At 37.9% G+C, this 23,303-nt stretch overlaps 1 protein-coding gene across 3 annotated transcripts in view; it reads left to right on the top strand.

Moving 5' to 3' along the window:
• NOL10 (nucleolar protein 10) overlaps nt 1–23,303 on the top strand; it is a 58,526-nt gene that overhangs the window by 12,862 nt on the left and 22,361 nt on the right. For all 3 annotated transcript variants that reach the window (XR_010070459.1, XR_010070458.1, XM_063330474.1), the window contains exons 11-13: nt 389–538; nt 2,884–2,950; nt 8,415–8,467. Coding sequence is in view for 1 of the 3 variants with exons in the window: in XM_063330474.1 (XP_063186544.1) it covers nt 389–538; nt 2,884–2,950; nt 8,415–8,467 (270 nt within the window). In the remaining 2 variants the exon portion in view is untranslated. The remainder of the gene's footprint in view (nt 1–388; nt 539–2,883; nt 2,951–8,414; nt 8,468–23,303) is intronic.

Raw genomic sequence — 23,303 nt, 5'->3', positions numbered from 1 at the left:
AAGGGAGTCTGAAAATTTAAATCTTGTGAGAACAGCACAAGAATCTGAAAGTGAAATATTAGTAATTAAGAAATACTAAAAGCCTTGAAAATGGTTCGTTTTTTCAATGGAAATTAAAAAGACTTTAGAAAGATGGTGAGCTCTCAAATTTTCTCTTAATTTTTCTAGACTGAAGCATTCTGAGGTTAAAATATATGTCAGAATAAACTGGGCTCATTTAATAAGCTGTTTTCAGAATTTAAACTGATTTATTTTACATAAATCCTGTCCATGTATTTAAGTAAAAAAAAATCTTAAGTTTAGTTTAACCTTTAGTGAAGATCTGGTGTGCGTGACTTCCTCGTGATCTTTCAATATTGTAAGTTTAATGTGTCTCTTATTCTTCAAGGTTTTATTATATGATCTCCGGTCTAGTAATCCATTAATAGTCAAAGATCACCACTATGGCTTGCCTATTAAGTCAATTCAGTTTCAGCATCAGTTGGATTTAATTATCTCTGCAGATTGTCGAATCATAAAAATGTGGAACAAAGATACGGTAAGTGTTTTTATGTTGCTGCCTTCAAAATGTTTAATTTTTTTTTTTTTTCATGCAGCTTGAATAATAAGGCTGAAATTCAGTGTAGGAAGTTGTGTTTTTAATGTATCCTAATTTACATAGCATTTTGTCCTGTCTGACTAAATAAACCAACATCTGGGAAGGTATTCAACAGCCTGTCAGGTATAAAGATACAGTTTTAGGTATTTTTTTAGCTGTTTGTACATGTCTGCCTATGCTTCTTCAGTAGATGCTTCTTTCAGTAGAAGGATTTAAACATAAAAAATAGTATCTTAGCCATGGCCTTGCTTTGTCTGTTTCTCACAGTGTGCTTGAACACATCCAGTTATGGTTTTTCATGAGAGAAAACATGGTCATTCCACCTCCTTGCTCAAAGAAGGGCTAACTTCAGAGGTAGATCAGTTAGTTTATGATGTATTAAAATCGGATAAGGCTTATTTTCACAGAAAGCTATTTGTATACTGAAGCAGATACAATGCCTGGATCCAAATACCAATGTGTACTATGCTGTGTTAATGGACTGCGTTGCAATAGGCAGCATCTTTATCCCTGCCTTTTACACCCTAAGTGAAGTTGAAATCTCTAATTTTCACAAGACTTGCTTTCATTATATCGTGCTGTTCTTTTTCTTATCTTTCTGTCAATGCAGGTTGCACAAAGTGTGTTACTCCATAGATTCATAGGAACACTACTGTAACTTGGTTTGATTTGAGGGGCTATGTTTAGTCATTGTATTCCTTCTAAAAAACACGCTCCATCTATGCTTTTCCAGCTTTAGAATGAAACATACCAAGAGCTGTTACAGTAGTTTAGAGGCTCTTTTTCCTGACTATTTCAGGCAGTCATTTCTCTATTGTTGTGCTTCTTCATGAACTTTCAACAGCCTCATTTCATTTTTTTTTTTCTGTGATCGCAAACAGTTTTTGGGAAGCTCCTCTGCAGTTACTTTTTATTGTTTAAAAGAGCAAATAAATTATTGGTTATTATTTAAAACATCTGCAGCGGCCTCTCTCCATTTTTCCTAGGTATATACATTTCCCTCATTGAGCATGAAAGACTGTGAGGTTTGTCAGGTGGCCTCCGCAGTGGGAAAAGGGAGGGTTTCTTACTGCTGGAAGGCAAAGATAGCTTTGGACTCTTTCCTAGAGTATGTTCCAGCTGGCTCCACCTCTCCCAGATGTTGGTTCCTGACTATCTCTGGCTGGGAACCAACTGCAGAGGCAGACTGTGGGGTGGAGAGCATATGGCTTTGATACCAGAATAGCCCCATGCTGAGACGTGCCTTGGGGTGGGGAGCGTGAGGCTTTTGTCTGCTAAGAGCCGGGGTGGGGGAGGACTCCTATTAATCATCGGGGAGAGACCAGAGGTGGGTGGGGTAACAGCATGTAACTGGGAGGGAAAGGAAGGGCCCAGAAAGGTAGGTGGGATTGCTGCAGGGAAAGAAAAAAGAGGAATAGGATCAAAATTTGCTCTGTTCCTGTCCCTCATTTAGAACCATGTGGGCATGTACTCTCATGCTTCGGATTCTGCGGCCCAGTTCTTAGAGACTCTTCCTTTGCTGGCTGTCTTGTGTGTTGGCTTATAAGAGCACCTGTATTTTGTCTGGGTTTTTCAGACTCTGTTCCAATTCTTATTTTTTTTGGAGAATGTTGTTTCCTGCTTTTACCTTTTTCTTAAATAACCTTTATAACTTCAAATCTGATCTAAGCTAGATACCACAGGATGCTTTTACTACTTTTATTTTGTATTTAGACCTTTTTTTAATACTGAGTTTATAAATTACAGATAAAGTGCTGAACTATATTTCATTTACGTAGGCATGAGCAGGGTGGAGGAACCAAGCTCCAGAATTGAATTCCACTCCAAGTCCATCATTTCAGCTCATGATACTAAAATAAAATTATTTAAAACAACCCCTTTCAGACTTGAACAAAAGGAGGGTTGCGCTGGCAATGTGCCAGGAACTTACGGACCTCACCGCCCCCCTTGTGCATAAAGTAAAATAAAGCAGATCTGACACACATATTTTCAACACGGAAGTGTGAGCTGAGAAATTCAAGGTGCCACTGTATGTTGCTGTGTCTTCAATAACCAGTAGGCTACGCTTCCTTGTAGGAGATCGGATCAGAGACAAAATACAATACTGAGTTCCTTGTGTTATGTTCAGATACTTTAATAACATTTTATTCTTTTGCAAAATCTGTTCCATCTTTATTCTGTCATATTTCTTAGCTTCTGTAATGCCTATTCTTCATATTTAGATTTACTAAATTTATTTATATTGTTTGGAATTCTTTATAATCTATTTTCTTATACAATTCCAGGGGAAGATATTTACTTCAATGGAGCCAGAATATGGTATCAATGATGTCTGCCTGTATCCAAATTCAGGTATGTTAGATATATCAGTGTCTTCATAAGTTCAAAAGGGAAAGCTTGTGTTAACCCAAGCTGCGGTCTTTTTTTCTGTTGAGGTGATATGAATTAGGTCCACTTTTCCTCCTTGTGACACAGTTAGGAAAAAATGGTTACTTGTCAGTTTGTGTCATTGTTTCCTCTGCTTCTGTATTTAAATCGGAGCCTATTTGCAGCTAGGAGCTGCTGTGCTGTCTATTGGGTGATTGACCTCTTTTGCCCTTTCAAATATCTGAAGTGTTTTGTTTCATAAGAATAGGAATTTTGGCTTTTTGTCTCGGCTAAGTCACAGATAAGTCAGAGCTTGCTTTCTAGAGCTAGGAAAAATCTCTTTACAGCAAGTTTACAAATTTTTACAAGCGTTTACAACTATTTGATCTTTTTTCGTTTTAGATATTGTGCTTATTGTGCCCTCCCTGAAAATTATTTCTTTGGTTTTAAGTGTAGATTCATAAGTGCATAGATTTGCATGCTTTTTGTGACTCTTCTCAGAATTGCTGTGTCTCATAACATTATGTTAGAGGTCAAAACTGAGGGTCCCTTTTAACCAAAGTATCCAGATCCTACCTTATGAGTAAAAGTACTTTACAAAATGCTGATTGTACGTGCACACGTGTTTTGGTTGTACCTCAGATTGCAACTGGCCTTAATTTTCCCTGTTTGATCTGAGTTGCTTAGTTCTTATCTACTATGTGACACCTACTTCCTTTTTAGAAAGTACTGAAAAAGATGAAATAAAAATTAGGGCCACTAGGATGGCAGAGGACAAAATTCTTGATCCAGAGAATGCCTGTGTTGCAAACTCTGCTATTACCTTAATTTTAGAGAGAGGTAGCAGCAAAGACAGAGCGACTTGGACTTTGATTCATACTAGCAGCTCAAATTCAAGATTGTAGATAAGTGAGTTTGAGATTTCTAGCGAGTTAAAACTTATCTTGTCTTTTCTGCCAACTTCAGTTGAGAATGTGGTTTGGTTTTTTTTTTTTTTTTTGTAAGATGAGCACTTAAGTACTGATCCCTGCTGAGAGGGTGGGCATTTTTGACCTTCTGCGGCGGCAGAAATGTAATGGTCTGCAGGACCTTGCTGATGAAAATATTAACTTGCTTCCATGGTGCTCAGGTTTAGACCCCTCTGAAACAGAGTGGTGTTTCACTACTTAGGAATTGGGCTAGGTTTTTCTGAGCCCTCAAAAAGGCATTAATATAATTTTTATTTGCGTTCCATGTATTCGTTTTTCCCAGATCCAAGTGCCAGAAATAATGTAAGCAAAGAATGTAATGTAAGCCTGCCAACACAGGGACTTTATGGCATGGTGCTGAGGGTACATCTCATGTGCCCTGGTTGTATGTATGAGTTCATTTGGGTGTATTTGAGAATAACTGTGTGGTAAAAGTGTGGACCGTGCAACATGGAAGTAGAAGAACCTGGTCATCTCTCATCCAGTAGTGACTGTGGAGAGAGGTCATTGGAGTGAATTATCTTTTGCATTTCATCCAGGTTTCACCTTTGAGTTCACTGATTTTATCCAAAAGAGAACCCAGGAGTGAATTAACATCCATGCAGCGTTCATAATGAAGGGCTGAAGGCAGGGAGTAAACCAAGTTATTTGACAGTGTAAAATCTTAGTGTAATTTAGGTTGGAAGGGACCTCTGGGGGTCATACATTTCCTGCTCAAAGCAACGAAAAACTTCAAGTTAGACCTAACTTCAAATCTGATCAGGTTGCTCAGGTCATAACCAGTCAAGTTTGAATGCCTACAAGGATGGATGTTACTCAGCTATGGACGCTCTGTAGCCGCTGTGGTATGTAGACATGCCTCAGGTGCTTCTGCAGAAATGATTTTCATAAGGCTCTGCCGGAAGAATTTTGTAGCACAAAGAATTGAATGCACATATCTCCCTAATGTTGCTTATTGGACATTACTTTTTCATGTGTCTGATCTGGATCCAAGTCAGTGATCAAGACTGTGCATTCCAGTCCTGTGTCCCATGTCTCCTCCCTAAGTCAGTTCTGCTTTTCTTATTGTTCTTGCTTCGAGCATGTCTGTAGTGTCTGTAGCGGAGCAGGTTGATGTCTTTTGGTAAGAACTGTCGTGGGATGAAAACTAGGTTGTATTTTATAATCATATGGAGGCAGAGGAGGGAAAACTAGAACTTGTTGCAGTGAAAATTAAGAGACTTAAGGTAAGAGGTGGTGCATTACGTCTTTGTCATAAATACTGTTGCTCCAGAATTTAAGGTGCTTAGCATGACCTCATGCTCATTTAGAATTTAAAGAATAATAATGATTGAATATCTGAAAAGAAAGAAGTACTTTCAGTGATACGAACTTGCAGTTGTAGAAAGATGGACATACAATATCAATTAGGTACCAGGATGGGTGTGGCTGAGTGCTCTCATTGGTGCCCCAGCATTCTCAGAGCACCGCTGGATGGGTGTTGGTGGAGCCAGCGTGGCACAGGAAGCTCAAGAGATATTTGCCTAGCTTGTGTTTTAACACCTTCTACAAAACTGCTGCTCAGAAAGACCATGCCCTAATCTCACCCTCATGCTCTTACATTCACTTAAAACAGCTTTGCAGTTCATCATTGCAAAGCACAAAACGCTTCCATGTTTTATTTCACTGATGTGGATCAAAATTCAGAATTTGTTTCATTAGAAACACTTTCATGTTTTATTTCAAATTGAAGAGAACAATTTCAGAAATGCCACAAACCAGAAGTCATTGAATCTGTATTTAGAATGCTTTTGTTTAGGGAAAATTGATATCTAGTATGTCTACACATTCTACTTTTCCATTTTTTATTTATGATTTTATTACAGTAGTTGTAATAATCAAGTTTTGTTTTAAAACCACAGAAGGTAGCTGCTACTTTGGATTAGTTGCAGCCCTTTTTTACCTCAAAATGTCTGCTGCATGTGCAGTAATGAAATAGTTTTAACAGTGTAGTGTCACAATTATTTAAAAAAAACCTAAAAAAATAATTGGAAAAGTGAAATTACATTGTAACGTAAAACATCCTGAAATATTTATGGTAAACTGTTGATCAGTATAATGTGAATTACTCTTTTCAGTATAATGTGAATTACTCTTTTTCAACAGTATTTTGTGTTGTAGTTGGGTGTTTTAATTATTTTATCAGCAGCTTCAGTACTACTGCCTTTCATGGGAAGCAAACCCTTGTGTATCTTTGACCAAACTACATGGTGATAAAAAAACCCACTGGATCTCTTAAACTAGTTATGAATTTCTTTTTCTCTGATCACACATGCACAGAGTGGGGCTGGGGAAAAAAGGTTTACCACTTACTGAGTAGCCTTGACTCAGCTTCAGTTAAGTTGTAAAATATAAATGAAACGTAACAGCATCTTCAGCGTATAGAAATCTGTGCCTCATTTGTTTCAATTATTGTAAAAAAAAAAGTTTTGAAGCTACAAATTTGCATTTTCTGAAACGGTTTCTCCCATTTACTGTTGCTTCATACTCATATTTTCTTTGCTTTAAATTGATGATACTGTATAGCAGACCACTTTCCAAAGATGGTCTTATTAAAACTTCTCTGAAAAAGAGAGTTCTCATTTATTTCTCTTTTAAAGTGATCAAACTAGGCTGCTGGGTAGTTTGCTAGGGTGTGGTCTCTCTTCTCATAAAAATTGCTTAAAACTAACAAGCTGAAACAATGAAAATGTGCGCAGTAGACTTCTCTTTTCACAGAATTGCTCCTTTTTTTTTTACTCTTTTATTTCCCTTGCAATATATGCCCATGTACTGTTCCAAAGACCGTTTTTCCCTCCTTTAGTTATTGGTGGAAGAATCTGAAAGAGGAGGTTTTCCTTTTACTGTCATCTTGGTAGCACCTGCAGAATTAATTTCTATCCTTTTATCCCTACTGATTCATATTCAGTCAATGGAGAAAAGTTTTGTCTCCTGAAACAGTAGTGAGCATGGTGATAAGTTAAAGGACCGTGTCATCTATATACTATTCTATAATATATGCATATAGCACAAGAGTGTGTGTGTGCGTCTGTATATTTGTGTATATGCTATAAATTCTTGCTTTTTCCTTAAACTGCCTGCAAACCTTTCCAGGTATGGTTTTTAGCCTCAGTTTGCTGACTAAGCTTTCACAAATTTCTTGCTTTGCCAGGAAAGCAAGCCCCCTGTTTGCTGACATTATAAGCTGCATTGTGTGTTTTTAATAAAAGGATTAGGTAGGAAGGATTACTCCACCCATGTTAATTGCGTTCCTCTAGTTGGGTGTAAATTATATTTCTACCCTCTGGGTGTGTAGTAATTGACCCAGTTATTCATAGTCTCAGTGGCGTATCTTACAATACTTTCAGATCTGAATGTTATCTAACGTGATTGTTCTTTTCTTCTTCATGTTCCATCTCTTGTATTACCTGGTGATCGGCTACGTTGGAAGACAAAATTGAGATAAATGTGAAAGTATATGCCCAACCTTCTTATTTGTCTGTTATTGTAGAAGGAAATTGATAGCATTTCTCATTTTGAACTTCATGAAGTCTTGTAGCAGTTGGAGATTTTCCATGGATTTTAATATTTCCGCAGGAGTTTTTTATATTCAGAGTATTTGCAACCCTTATTCGTGGTGTTTCTTAGGTATATTCGTAGATATTTCAAATTTTACATTTGCCCCAGTTGGCTGATATCACTAATATAACTGCATTTGAAGCCACAATATCGTGTCTCTCATTTTCTGTTGACAGGCTACTGTTGCGTTGATTTCCCAAGATGAAATATGAATAAAGGTGTAAACCACCTTACGATTTATGACTTTGTTTAGACTATAGATGTGTTTAAATGCAAACCAAAAAAACAACCCCCTTTGTGTTAATAATACAAGTTTATGGCCAAGGTAGTTTTTAAGTGCAGTACTAACTGGATTTGTTCTAAATATTATTATGGGATGAACTATTTAAATTTGTTATGAGAATTGGCAGCCCGCAGTTGTCAGGACTTAGTGTTGCTTGGAGTGGTGCTGAACACTTGTTAAGAGGGAGAACAAAAGGGGATGAATATGTAGGAAACAAAGCTTCATTAGTTGTGCTGCTATCAGACTTTTTCCTTAGCATTTGACACAACAATTTATTATGGGTCCCGATTAGCTGTTCCATTGCCGGCCCAGACTATGTAGTGTATGAGCTGCGGGTAATGTGATTTCACCCCTCCTCCCCTAACCCAGGAAGGATTATTTCCCTACAAATACTCAGGTTGCCATTCTAATTATTTAACTTTTTTTTTGTGCCAGCAAATTTTCCATTTTTTCCATTTTTTTCTCTGGAAAGATATTTTAAGTTCTCTGTACAAATCTACTTCATGTGAATTAAATGCGTCAAGTATATATATATATATTTTTTTAAAAGTAGTGTTATCCTCTTGTGACCAATATTTTTAATGCGGAAATCTCTTTTTAGGAATGCTAATGACTGCCAATGAAGCCCCTAAAATGAATATCTATTATATACCAGTAAGTAATACAAATTCTTGCTGATATTGCTCTTTTAAAAGTCAGTTGTTTGGTGCCATTCAGGTATTCATGTTGGAAAATGACTTCTGCAAATTCATGTCTACGTTCTCTGACTTCTGATGATAATGTAAATTTAAGCTAATTATAATTTATTAATGTAACTCATTGAATTACTAAAAAAAACAGCCTGTAATTTGTCTTTTGCTACCAGTTCCAAAACTGGCTGGTGGCAGTAGGAAATTCAAGTGGAGCTTTGCCAGAAAAAGTAGTTTTTGATAGCTAATCAGAAAATAATTCCTAAATAGGGACCGTATACCTTACTTTCAAGATAATAATTTTGCTTTGTTGCGAAATGTTTCATTATTATCTTTAATATGTGGTGTATAGTGACGTAGTCATGGCAATAAATGTTATTCTCTGTTCTGACCCAGAAATGTTATTGTGTGCCTTCAAGTATGGCTCGTGGCTGTAGTTTCTGCTCAGTGCCCTGCTTGAGTTGCAGCTTTTCACATGAGAAGCTCTTCACTTGAAAGGCTTAACTGTAGGTTAACGGTACGTTACGTCTCTGCAGGTTGGTTTTAGGGAGACTCAACAGCAAGCCTTCTGCTGTTAGGGAATGGTGCGGAAAGCTACACCTGCCGTTCACTCTTGTTTTGGTTCTGATTCTGCACTGCATGCACTAGGGCGTTTTTGGCGCCGTTGCAGATAAATAGTAGGATGTATACGCCAATGTTACAAGCAGAATAGCTGACCAGACTATAAATCTTCATTAATTTTATTCACATTCTGGGCAAACTGTAAAATTTCTTAAGTTTGAAATATATTTTTAACTGGTTTTTTTTTAAATCGGCCAAGAAGTCTGAATTCAGATAATAAATTTTAAATTAATTTTAATTTAAATTTCTTTAGTTTATTTCTGGGTCGTCTCCTTCCTTCCTCATATGATCTTGATTACATTTAAGATGGAGGTTCATCGGTCGACATTTTTCTTTGTGGAATAGGTACAATATAGCTGTTGTATGGACATGTCTAAACACAACAGTATACCCCTCTAAACAATTCTGTAGTCTGGTTATATTTGCTTTTATTATTAGATTTTTTGCATTTACAGAAAGGTAAAATTTTATATTTTGTGTGTCATTGCTGTTCTTTAGGTATAAATTATCTGTTTCTCTAATTCAGCTCTAACCAACTTATATTTTGTGAACTGGAGGTGTTCCATGCTTTGGATAACAAAGGGCGGGGGGGCAACAAATACTTTTGTATTTAAGACAAATATTAGCTGTAGTAGAAGCAGAACGCTTTGTTTCTGTTTACCTTGTCCTTTGTAAGGTTTAGAGAGTAACTCTCCAAGCATTTTTTTATCTATCATCTTTTTAATTAATGGATTGGGGAGGACAAACTCCTGTGTTTTCAAAGTCTGATGTGTTCTTAAAACTTGAATGGACTGGTTACTCAATTTAAGTAATTCAGATGGAAAAAGCATTCCTTCTGTCACTAAGGGCAAGGTTCAGCTTCTCTCTGAAAATTCTGCACTGAGTTTGTTTTTTTTTTTATGCAGGTGTGCATGATGTATGAACTTCACAGCTATAGTATATTAGAGGTGTATATCCAACATTGCCGTTTAGCCAAAAAACTATTTCATTGCCCTGCTTGTCACCAGCAATGAATGTTTGTTAGAACTCGTTCTAGCCAGTATTATTTTGAGTATTCTTGCACATATTGTAAATCAAAATGAAAAATACTTATTTTTTACTCTCTCAGAAATCTTACTCTTGCAGAATCCTCTGTGAATACTGAATTCATGTTTCTGAAGTCAGATAAGTAATTTTTAGCTAAGAAATATAATACTTAGCAGACATTATTGCAAACCAAAATATTGACTAATACTATCTAGTATTTTTGCAGCGTGCAGGCTATTCCAATGAAAATTAACACAAATCTTTCCTTAAACCATCTTCTTTTGTCACCATTCTCTGATTAGCGGTACCTGAATCTGCCTGAACTTGTTTGGATCATACCTTTTTATGGGTTTTACATTCACAGTGACACGAGTATACAAATGGATCCAAATTATGAACATTAATGCATAAAAATAAATATGAGTTCTATTTTTTAATAAGAAAATTTAAAATTTTATTCAAAGGCTACTGCCCAGATTAAATTCGCTTTTTGAATAAGGTAAACTTCTCCAGTTCACGTCAATGGCTTTGAGTTTGAAGGCTGCTGAAGGTATCTTAAATACTGGCATGACTTTTTTTTTAGTCAACGAGCTGTAGTTCATTTCAAAAGACAGAATGCTTATTTTAGACAATAGACAAGTTAAAGGTAATGAGAAGAAGTTCCTCTGAAATAGAGACAGGGGTCTCACGCTTAAGTAATTGGCTTTTTTACCCTGTCTGCCTTTTCACAAGCAAGACTGAAGGGACTGGCGCATAGCGTTGTATAATTGAAGGGTTTCTTACTGCATTTCCTAAAAATCAAGTATGTAGCTCAGTAAATCTGTTTTGGTTGGCAGTTTTGAGTTTGGTTTTTCTTTTTTAATCTCCTTTTTAAATGAAGAAAATAAAAAATGGAGAAGTTGTGTCAGCCTTAAGGTGCTCCAGGGCATTTGTTATTAAGGAAAGCTCAATGTTATTAACGTGTGCATGTTACAGTTTTATTCCTTGATCTTTTGGGCTAGTTATTTGAGCTCAGAGATGCACACCTGTCCTTTGGTTTCTATGTCAGTAAATTATTAAGACATGGGTTTTTTTTCCATCCTTGGAACACTGAGTAATTTCCTTGCACAGGCAAAGAAGAGTTTGGTTGCATGTGTGTTTGGAGCAAAACTTTAAAGAAGTAGTGATTTGCTGTATTACCTGATCTCTTTCCATAGTCTAGTTTTCTGCTTTTTTCCAAGAGCTAGGGTTCACTGTTTTTCCAGTGAATAGCTTAATTTTCTGTTTGTTTGTTTACTTTGAGATAGACATGAATACTACTTAAAATGCGTCATCTGTTTTTTGAGATGTTGACAAGAACTGAGTTAGAATTCTTGAATTCCACAACAGAATAAATGCCTGGGGGAGATGCTACTACTATAAAGGACAGCTGTGTTTCAGAGCTCTTGGAAGTACTTTTGTGCAAATAGAATCCATTCGATTGCCCTAGCCTGCTCATTGCCCTGTAGTGCTAGTAACTATTCTCTTTTTAAATCTTCACTGGAACAGCTACAAGGAATTACCATGGTCATGGTCAAGGAGGATACTTAACGTGTTGAATGGATGGTGCTGTGCTCCAGCCTTCTAGTTTACAACATAAGAAATAAAAATGTGCAGAAGAAGAAGAAGAGATGCGCAGGGGTCGGAGTCTTGCAGAGCAGGAGTGTATGTGTACGCGGATGGGTGCAGCCAGACCCAGCGTCCTCGGTCCTTGATTGAAGTTGGCCAGACAGCGCAGGACTGTGCCCAGCCCAATATACCCAGCCTCTCAGCAGGTTTTATTAGTGTGGGCACAGCGCTGAGCTAACACAGCTCCATCGCTTGTGAACCAGAGCTGGCTCCTGTCCGGCCAGCTTGGAGTATGGTCTGACTGAGCTCATGTCTGACTGAATTATCTGTGTGCATGTGCCCATTCTCTCCATTGTTAATGCCAAAGCTAAATTTCCACTGCAGAACCAAAAAAATGACTGTCTCTTGAACTTCAGGATTATAAAAGAGTTGACAACGGGTATCATAATATTGTCTGTAAATGAAATAGCATGCATCAGCTTTTCCTGCAGAATTTTCAACAATATAGCAATGACATTTGAGACTAGGAATGTCTGAGAGAACTATGCTTCTCTTAAAAAAAAAAAAAAAAAGAAATAATTGCCACACTTGTTTCTTTTGTGTGCAAAGCTGTTAGTAGAGGGAAAAGAAGATGATTTTTGGTTTACTAGAAAGGACAGGCAGGTTTGCTTTTAAATGGCAGGAAGATGCCTTATACAGGTACACAGTTGCAGGGAGGGAGTAAAAGCCAAACCGAATCTGGTTAAATTCATACAGTTCGAGAACGAGAAGTAACTCTGTGCCTTCACTGGCCATTAAAATGAAATATTTGTTTTACATAGGTAACATCTAGCTTAGAGACTTTGTTTTTGTTTTATTTTGTTGGGCTTTAATGAGGGCAAGTGCCTCTGACTGGAATTGGGCTGTTTGCCAATAGCTTAATAGTTAACTTGCAGTTTATGCAAACATTTGAAACGTACTTCTTGCCAGCTGGCTTCCTGGTATATCGCTTTGATGTGTGCCTCGGGAAGGTTGAAATGAAAGATGTGTGTGCCTTGGGATACTTTTCAGACTACTGACTCAGAAACGTAAGTTGAGTCAATAGTGCAACCAGGTCCTGGCCAACGAAGCAAAGGGAGGAAGAAGCTCCACCAACACATGGTGGTCCACTGGCCTGGGATCTGAGATGAGCTGGATTCTCTTAAGTTTAATTGAGGCTGTCAGCTTCCACGATACATAATGTTCTCTTTTCAGGTTGTGCAGAAAAAAGCCCTGCGTGTTAGCTCCCGGATGCTCTGGGTGGAAGGCAAGGGGCATAGGTGTTTACTACTGGTTACATGAACATGTCTGATCTTAGCACAGACGTTTCAAATCAGTCCTGTCTCCTTTATTGGACTTGAAACTTTGGGCTACATATACATACTGAAACTGAAACTTGCTCTGTTCATTAGGCTGTTAAAAGAAGAGAGCAATTAAGCATGTAATTAATTGAGTGTAATATTCTGTGTTCTGGGTATTATTTTTTTTACTTTCCTGCAGTCTTGGCAGAAAACTCCCTGTTGAGGCTAGAAGCAATGTACTTTTGGTGTAGAGAAGATATTAAGCTCTTTAAGAAAAAATAAATCCTGGAGCGTCTCTGGCTTCTTTTCAGGTGGTTTTGGAAAATCATTTGATATCTTAGCACTCCCCTAGTTCAGAGTTGTTGGAGTTATAAACTGGAAATGTTTCAAGGACAAGTATTTCTTGCCTATTCAATGATTCAGTTTCTCCAAGAATATCTTATAATGGGTCTGGTTTCTAACACAATACCCACTTTGGATATGTGGATCTCTTTATTGCTAGAAATATTTATGAATTTTATCCCCTTCAGATTGGGTGGCTTTTCAGCTAAACCAGCCATTGCTGGTACTTCTTTCTTTTCATACATGCTATTTTAAATTATTTCATTTCTCCTTTTTTTTAGGTTTTTTGCCTGGTTTAATTACTCTTTATCATCGTCTTTTTGTTTTGAATATACCTCGAATATGCTCATTCTTAAAAAAAAGAAAAAGTTCTTTTTACTTAGATTTAGAAAAAATAGTTTTAGCAAAACTGTAGAAAAAGCTAGGTTTTCCTTAGTAGTTAACCCTGAAATAGCATAATCACAGACTAAGGCACCAGATTCTACTAGCTTATATGTTTTCATTTAATGCACTGGCTATTTGATGAAAAAAATCTGCAAAGAACTTTTACTGAAGGAAATACAAGTGAAGGCAGTTTTTTAATACCTTAGTTCACCACTTTTTTTTTTTTTTTCCTTGATACTAGTTTGGAACAGTTCTGGATTGTGAATTAAGGATGAACATGCTTTGCTTGTAGGCTTCCAGGTCAGCTTCTTCTAAACCTACTTGTGACTGGATTGACCAGAGAGTTGTGTTCAGTTCATTTACCGACAGAAGAAGCATTTATCTGAAATAGGGTAGTATTTTCTGTCAGTCTGGTCTCACTAGTTCTGTGCGAGGGGTTATAATCATCAGCTATCTATCCTTACAGTCTGCCATTTTTCACTTTAAAAGATGTGGGAGGTTTCTCATGTGTAGCACATTTCACGCTTACCTCTATGGTCATAGCCTTTCAGAAGACGTAAAGTTCTCATCCTTTCTCTCATCTACTTATTGTCTTTTTTTCCTCTCTTGGGTCTTTATATGGTGGGGATACAATTAGAGAAAAACACTGATCCACACCTTGTACTTCATGCCCTTAAGACCAATGTTCTGTATAGTCAGCTGTCATTAAAATGGTTTATGGGTGCTGTTAGAGTTACAGCAAGAACTGAACTGATTTTTGGCTTCTGCATGGTAAAAGCTATGAAGCAAATGATGCAATTCTTTTTATATTTATGACTGGCATTTTGACACTAATAGAACAGATTAGGGCTGGAGTGTGAGATTTTGATTTCTTTTAGGATGTTTTCATGTCTTCTGGTTGGCAGTATGAGGTTGTTCTGGATTAACGCTGCCTCAGTTCTCTTCTGGAAGATCGTATGATGAGGCTGTACTTTTTAGAAGACAGTTGTTCGTCTCCTTCAATACAACCCTTACCTAAGAAATTTTAGGTAAAGTAGAAAGCAGCCATGAAACTCAATTGTGCTAAGAGATTTCTTTTTTTATCCTGAAACAATATATAGTGTAGAAAAACATTTCATTGTCTTGGAAAAAATGTTGTAAAATAAAAATACAGTAGTTATGACATAGAATGGGACGTGTTGGTCTTAGCCTTAGTTTGCTTATTTTGAGAACTGTGAAATGACTGGGAAGCAGGGTTGTTATGAAGTAGCATATTACAGTCATGCTTTGGGGCTGCCAAGTGTTAAAAGAAAAAACTTTCCATTAATATAAAGACACTTGAGTGCATCTTTGGCCTTTAAGTTAATTCTGAGTTTTGGTATATCATTCTTTTAGAACTGTGTTTTCCATCCAGAACAGTACAATCCTTTACACGGAAAATTGTGCAAACAATATAAAAAGAATGTCTGGTGAATGATACATTACCTATCTCGCAATATTTACAAGCATAGGAAAAATGTTGTTTATCTTCACAAACAGAAATGTGAGCTTCCTACTTTTAACCTAAACAGGTTCAAACTGAAAAATAACATGCTGGGCTTATTCCCAACAAAGGATATCCTCCATTTCCCATGCGCTGGCTGAGAGACACTGTACCACTTATCACACATATATAGAAGGAAAACACCAACATGCGATAATCAGGAAACAATTTCTGATCTTCCGGTAAAACTTGTTTTGGATGTTTTTTGGTGGTGATGAAGAAGTAGTTCAACATCATGTATGGATTATGAAGGTGTATGATCCCTGCATGCTGCAGTTGTGAATGATAGTATGATAGGCAGCACTTCTTCATTATTTTTTTAGTAGGTAGTAGCATGCTGACTGTTCAGTCCATACTTCCTTATAGTTTACATCGTAGCCTTCCTAGAGCAAAGGAGAAAACTCTTAAGCAGAAGTTATACTAAATTATACCAGGTGATTGCTCTGCCAGTTGATAGACTCACATGTGTTTTCATGTTGTGACTGTTTCTTAAGCAACTGGTAGTATGGGACCCTCTGTTCTTGAGTTCCTGTTTTAAGAAAACGGGTTTTGAGGGGGGAGTGTGCTCCCCTTTTTAAGCGGTAGAAAATGTAAGCCGTAAGTATCTGAAAGATATTTTTTATTTATTAAGTTGCACTCATTCCTTCCTTTGGACCATCTGTTCTTCACCTGGTTTCTTAAAATTTAGAGATGCAGCTGCTGCTCAACTTCAGTCAGTGAAGAGAGAAGCAGTCACAGATAATAAAAAAATGTGATTGCTGAAAACAAAGTTTGTACTATACTATGGTCTGTCAGCATGTAATAAGTATTAGTGTCTTTTTTAGCTTTTGGATCAGAGAAGGCAAAGCACGTGAGAATTTTCTCTATGTGATAATTTCAACTAAGTCTTTATTTCATTGTATTAGAAAGCAGAGGCAAGTGACTCTTGTGGCTTATCTGTATTGTCATCTTTTGTGCTGCGTTCAGTGAACCAAATGTGTTGTGAGTTATGACTGTTTTATAGAAAAATAGTAACAAGAGTTGTGAGGATTTAAGATTTCTATCACACAAACCTGAGAGATAAATAAACCCGTCAAATATGTGAAAGCTTTCAAATATGTATTTGAAAGATGTTTCCTACTCAAAGAAAATTATTGCAGAAGTTTTATAAAATTTCTTCTCCCTAGCATTATGCTCTGTAAAAAGCATGTTGGTTTATGCTGAGGTTATCTTCATTATCTGTCTGGAGGAGTAGCATATTCCCAACAGGTAGTTGCCTTTCCTTCCCTTTGTGTTGCCTGGCAGTAGTTGTATGAACTCACAGAGCAGTCGTCTTCCCAGGTTTGCAAAGAGCAATTAAGCTGCCATGGTAGGGAGTAATTAGAAGCTCATGCGTTCCTAGATTTCCAGTAGTTTGTCGGTTATGTAAGGTAGACGTACAGCTGGATTTGCCGTTACCTTTATGTCTGTAGCATCCCTCAAATTTCCCTATAATGCAGGTCATGCTTTCAGCGCCAGTACGGTAAGTTTTGTTTTCATGGCTGTAAAGGTATTTGTGCTGTACCGTTCCTTGGCATCTGGCTTGTACTGTGAGAGCCCTGTTGTCCCCAGCCACTTAAAAGCACGAGGGGCAAGTCCCCCCACACACTGTATGACAGTTGGGAATTTTGCTGTCCCAACAGAGAAGTGGAGAAGGAGACTTGCTGAGATTTTGCATTTCTGGCTTATTCTTGGTTCTTAACTTGTTAATTTAGATGGCGATAAGAGGCTATTACATGCATACTAAAATCAATGCACATGTTACTCTCATCTCGATTAGTAGTGGAAATTTTGTCCATTGATGGCCCATGCCCTTAGTATTGCAAGAAATGCTGTTAAATTTTGAGAAGCATACTTCTGACTGTGTTGGACCAGGTAGAACCTGTGTAGAAGTTTTCTCCTTGTGTAAGAAAAAGGCCAAGGCAGTCATGAAGTCTCCCACTTGTAATTGCCTTGTCTGCCTCCCCTGCAGTCAAAATTGCCAATGCAGGGGGAGAGCATTGTGAGGGATTTATTCTTCAAGGAGAATTGTGATAGGGTGGGGGTTTTTTTTGTTCAGACTTCTTATAAAATGTGGAGATGTTGTGTTTGTGAGGGGAGTTGTGCTGGTTCACTGACGTTGAGTCACTGAACGGTAAATTGGCTTCATGAAGGGTCTAATGAATCCCAGAACCTTTGCAAAGGAATCGGTAAGAGCACATAGCCAGATGCAGTAGGGAATGGGAGGTGTGGATATAAATAAAAGACAAAACGTGGTTGCTGCCTTTTATTGTCAGCAAGGCATTAGAACAGCTGATCATACCTGATCTGCACCTTTTTTTTATTATGGATAAAGAAACAGACCATCAGCGGATGTTCACAGGTAAATAAATCTTGTGAAGTGAGTCTCAGCTGAACTTACTGCTCAGTATTTAAGTAACTTATGCCTCTGTTATTACAGGAGAAATGCTATAGAAGCTGCTACATTAGAATAAGAACAGACTCTCTTACCTCATTTGATGAGTTGACTTAATGTGGAAGTAGCAGGTTCTTGTACTTCAAATTTCTACCTCTTTTTCTGACCTCAAATTGTCTGAGCTCCAGTTGTCTAAAGACCTAAAATGTGTAGGGAGTCTGATAAATAAAAAGATCCATAGCAATAGTGTCAAGTGTTTATGTATGTCAGCATGTCAGAACATGAGAGGGACATTGGTGAAAGCATCCGACTCCTTAGTCTTAATGCCCATGGCTGGTAAGTCACAGGTGAATTGTGAGAAGTATCCCTTTTTCTTCCTGTCTTGTGAGGAAAAGAACTATTCTGCTGATGTTATTTACAATTTTACGGAGTAACTTTGCTGAAAAATTATTTGCTGCTCCTATGTTGGAGGGCATTTTTTTTCCCAACATTATGAGCAAGAGGACTCCTTCAAAAGATGGTGGCTTCACCAAGAAGGCACTCACAGTGAGAGCAGACCTGTGACTGGTTAACTGACTGTAATACCTGTCGTATCAGAGAATGTGAGATTTAAAAAAAAAACCAACAAACAAAACACCGACACTATTAAGAGAGACTACTTAGGATTAGAAAAAGAAGTACTTACTATCTGATAACTACCAGGGCAGAAAGATTTAGTATCTCATTCCTAGAAGATGCGTGCATGTTCCTGCAGCAGTTTTTGTTTAACACTGGGAAGATCTTAAAAGCAACATTTCCTTTAACATGCTCTCTAAGGAGTAAAACCTCCAAATTGTTGATTTGGCAGCTTCCATAGCGTACTGAAAGGTAGGAAAACCAACCTCTCTGATTAGTGAATCTGCCAAAAATGTCTGGATGTGCTGGAGTTAGGATGAGAGAAAGAGCCAATTCGTTGTATAGTTCAGTGAAATTTATGATTGCGTGGGCTTAAAACCAAACGCAGTGCTGTTGTCAGTAATATGCCGAAAAGGAAAAATGTGCTATTCAGTCTCTCTCGGTCATCGCTGTACTCCAGTGAGCTACTTGATGGCTGTAAAAGCATCAAATCTATGCCATATAATGTAGGGTGAATGAAAGCATGAAATTACGGAAAATGAAAATATATGGGAGATTTGTTCCGAGTTTATTGCCAAAACCCATTTAATTTAGAGAATTAAAGAGTTTTAGTCAGTACATTAAATGGAATTACTCGTTAGATTAACAGGGCGCAATTGGAGTTGATTGTAAAGCATTCATAGGGAGAAAGATTGGAAAGGAATGGCAGAATAAAACTCAAAATCACAAATTGTTCAGAGCTTGTTGGTTACTAAGGGAAACACTGTATGTGGAAACATAGTGGATAGAAACGTAACAAGGCAAGGTGTTTGCACGGGTCCTTTCTAACGTGAGGTAATCTCCTGGGCTCTCTGAAGCTCTTGGGCTGGGTATGACTGAGGCCTGAAAGCAGAGAAACAAGGATGGAGAGCCACAGCTTTTCATGTCTACAAGCTACAAATAATCCATCTGATTTTTGAGTGTAACCAATTGCAATTGATGTAACCTTGACTGTTAACGAGGTACAACCAGGTGTTCTTTCTTCTTTTGCCTTTTCAATGCTTATAGATGGAAACTTTTCAAAGTTATTACATATTGAGATCTAATTCTTAAAATTAGAGAACAAAACATTGAAAGCAGTACTCTTAAAATGGATAGTAATTAATTACTCATGTAATTGCATTAATTAAACTTGGCTATGCAATTAGAGAGCTAATTATGTTTAAAACGCAATTGCACATTTCAATCACTGCCCACACCCTGGGGATCACCTATTTTTTTCTCCTCCCTCATTAGGCCTTCTGTAATCTCCCTTCTCCTGTTAAATGGCATTGTTGAAGCTGAGAATATGCACGTTTAGATGTGCATTTGCTTTCTCCAGTAACTGTCTCCTGTCAAAAGTTTAAAATGTTTTTTATTGTACCATTTTATTAAAAACCCCGAACACCAAAATTAAGATTTTATTACTATTCTTTGTCTCCCCCCAAAAGTTATTTTTGTCTCCTACAGGTAAATATGTATGTGAAGTCATTGAGTCGTATGTGTAAAATGTAATTTACAGAAATTCTAGTCTAGAAAAGATTATCGCTCTTTGTTAAAGTGCTTTAAGTTTGGGTTGGTTTTTTTCAAATGGGAACAGAGAAATGGAGGAGCTTCCTTGGGTCATGGAGTCCAGTCCCATCTTATCACAGGCAATGAGACTGTATAATCTTTTCCATGAACGTCAGATTTAATCTGCAAATTAATTGTTTGTTTCTTCCTCGTTATCTCCATTAAAAGGCTGTTGAAGAGTCACAGTCCTCTGATGCTTAGCTAACTTTTCTGATTTACAGTGTCGCTGTGATAGCTTTGCATGCATTAGTTCTTGTGCAAGCATTATTGTTTCAGAAATCATCCTAGCAGCCTTTCGCTGTACTTGCTACAGTTTGCATTCACATATCCTGAACATTATTGCCTGGAGTTGTACAAGATGCCTCCGCTGAGTCATTATTCCTATCCTATACGAGTACAATGATTTTATATGACTATTTTACTGTCTTGTGATCAGTTGGTATCATTTTTTCGTATTCTGTTCTTTACAGCTGATAGTGATTTGGCTATGTATGGGAGGTTTAGATTGGATATTAGGAAAAATTTCTTCACTGAAAGGGTTGTCAAGCATTGGAACAGGCTGCCCAGGGAAGTGCTTGAGGCACCATCCCTGGAGGCATTTAAAAGACAAGTAGACGTGGTGCTGAGGGACATGGTTTAGTGGTGGACTTGGCAGTGTTAGGTTAACGGTTGGACTCAATGATCTTAAAGGTCTTTTCCAACCTAAATGATTCTGTGATTCCATAGTTCATCCGATTTCCAGCATCTTAGTTTTCAAGGTAGCTTTTTCCCCCCCCCCCGAGAGGTTTTGACCCTTCTTGAGTGACACTTTGCCACCAGCAGATTTTATTGGCATTTTCCTACTATATGTGGCAGTCATTACTGAAAATATTTAATAGGATAGCCCCTGGAGCTTTACTTGTAACCTGCTCTCTGGGCAGTAGCACCCCTTTCAGCATAAACTGTTTCTCGTTAGTAAGTTCCTGTCTTGCCTTGCAGTTATTAAAATTCTTATCTTAGTAATTTTACACAATACACTGTACCCAGGGCTCTGTCAAAGGCCTTAAAAATATGCTATTTTTGTTGTAATTAACATAAATTATTCACTGCCATACTATTTGAATAAACTAGTACAGGTTTTGCTACCTGGTAAAGGTCTTACAGCCTAATTTAAAATCCATAGAAGGTATGACAATAAATAATTTGAAGATTTTTGAGCAGTGATATGATGTATTTTCATACTTGTCTGTTATTAACTATCTTATTGTGGTATGACATGATACAGCATTACAGTGTTAATTTTCATGAAACTCTGAAGTTTCGGTGAAACTGTGCGTTGCTATTTTTTACAGCCGCGGCAGCTAACACTTCTGCTTTCCAAAGCCTCTGGAAGTGTTTTGTTGAATGATATCCACATACACTAAGGTAGTCTTCTAGAGGGAATTCAGTCAGTGTAAACTTTGCAAATTCTAGTTAATTATTTTCAAGTCTGATTTATGCTGTCTGTGAACATTTTGCGTATTTCTGATTGCTAAAATACATCAGTGAAGGTTGGGAGGAGTTTCTGCTGCGGTTGAGTCTTAATATATTTTGACAACTTATTTACAGCCAAAGAGTTTATCACTGCCTTGTATGAAATCTTCCAGGGACTTGCTATTTAACATCTTGAAAAATAGATTTTGGAACCTGTTTTGACTCGTTGACAAGGAAAGAGCAACTGTTCAGTTCACTCGTGTAGAATTGGTCCCTGAAACCTTCAGACAGATACTTAACAATACTCGTCTGTATGTGCATTCAAAGCTGTCTAACTTAAATCTCGTGACATCTGACTCTGGAAGCTGCCGTTCATCCTTGCTTCTTTTAAGTTGTTGAGCATGTTTAATACTAGTTAGGATTAGACCCAGTTTTTCTGGGGCTCTAAGGGCTCTGCGGAGCTGGCTGCCAGATTGTTGAGTGGCATTTAAAAGTGTACAAGTGCTGTCTGGTGTTCCAGATTGGAGATAAGGAACATCTGTTGTGGGTTGGGAATAATACCTGCTCTGTTCTAGGGTTCATTAATTTTAGGGGAATTACAGACTGATGACAGGGTGATATTTTCGACACAAGTGCTCAGGAATTAGGCATGGCCATAAGAACGGGACATTGCAGAGCTGTCCCACGTAAGATTTGTGGTGCTACAAAATCACTAAGTTAAACATCTTGTAAAATAGAATACAAAGAAGTGTGTTTCTTGAAGTTATTTTACAATTTTTACAAATATTTTTCTGGCAACATTTTTCTCTCCCTTTACTTGAACAGTTTGGCTTTACACTTGTCATCTCCACTCAGTTACATGCCAGATTACTCATGATGTTTTGTGTTTTCTGTGTCTAAACTTTTTAAAAAGAAGATTCTAATGTGTCTGAAAAAAAAATTCCATTGGATGGCATGATGCTAATAATTATGAAGTCCACAGCTTTGCTTCTTGTGGCTTGGTATATGACACGGAAGGCAGTGGTGAGATGTCTGCGTTACCCGTGTATGGCAGCCCCCCATAGTAAGTCCGGCCGCGTGGCTCACCTGTGGGGAGGAGAGGGCTGCTCTCCTTGTCCCCTGCCCAGCGTGACCCAGCCGCCACTCTGCCTTGCAGCGCGGTGGTGGGACACGCTGTGGGATAACCGTGTTTTGGTCTCCTCCTGGGTGCTATTCCCAGTTGGTTAAGGAGGGGAGCAGGGAGCAGCTCCCCTAGCCTGCAGGGGAGGCTTCTCTGTTGATGGGCAAAAGTATTTTCAAAGGCAATCTTCTTTCACCAGCAATTGTCAGAAATTGTCTCAAGAAGTGGTTATCCTCCTGAAAATGGAATAATAATGAAAATAGCAAAAATATTGGTTCCATCACTGTTGGTGATGATGCCTGGTTTTCCTATCTTAGAGTAAAAGCTGAGTGTAGATGTGCACTCATTTAGTAATGGTTTTCCCATTAGCTGTGTGCAGCTTTTCTAAAACTTGCAGAGAAGCAATATATATGAATGTGGTATTGTATGAATACCATAAAAATGAGATCTGTCACTTTAGTTGCCTGCGATTACCTTGCTGTGAATTCCCGTGCGTTTTTTTCTCCCTTCAGTATGGCAGAATTGTACGTTCCCAATCTAATTGACAAGTGTATTAATTAGCCTCCCCAAACTCCACAGCTTCGTGGCTGCTTTGCTGGGTTTGGCACGGACTGGACACCAGGCTGCGGTGGTGGCACGAGCTCTGAGGTGTTCCCACTGTTCTGCTGCATGCCCACTGTATGGAGACCCGTGAATGGGGAGGACAGACAGGTTTCATCCTTGGTGGCCCAGCGCAGACCAGCCCTCTGAACGATTGCATTTGTACTTGGGCACAGGAGTGGCAGAGCCGGCTGTTTCAGAGTGCTCTCG

Source organism: Chroicocephalus ridibundus, chromosome 3, assembly GCF_963924245.1.
Source record: "Chroicocephalus ridibundus chromosome 3, bChrRid1.1, whole genome shotgun sequence".
Lineage (NCBI taxonomy): Eukaryota > Metazoa > Chordata > Aves > Charadriiformes > Laridae > Chroicocephalus > Chroicocephalus ridibundus.
The sequence above is the reverse complement of the archived record's forward strand: the minus strand, read 5'-3'. Positions and strand labels throughout refer to the sequence as shown.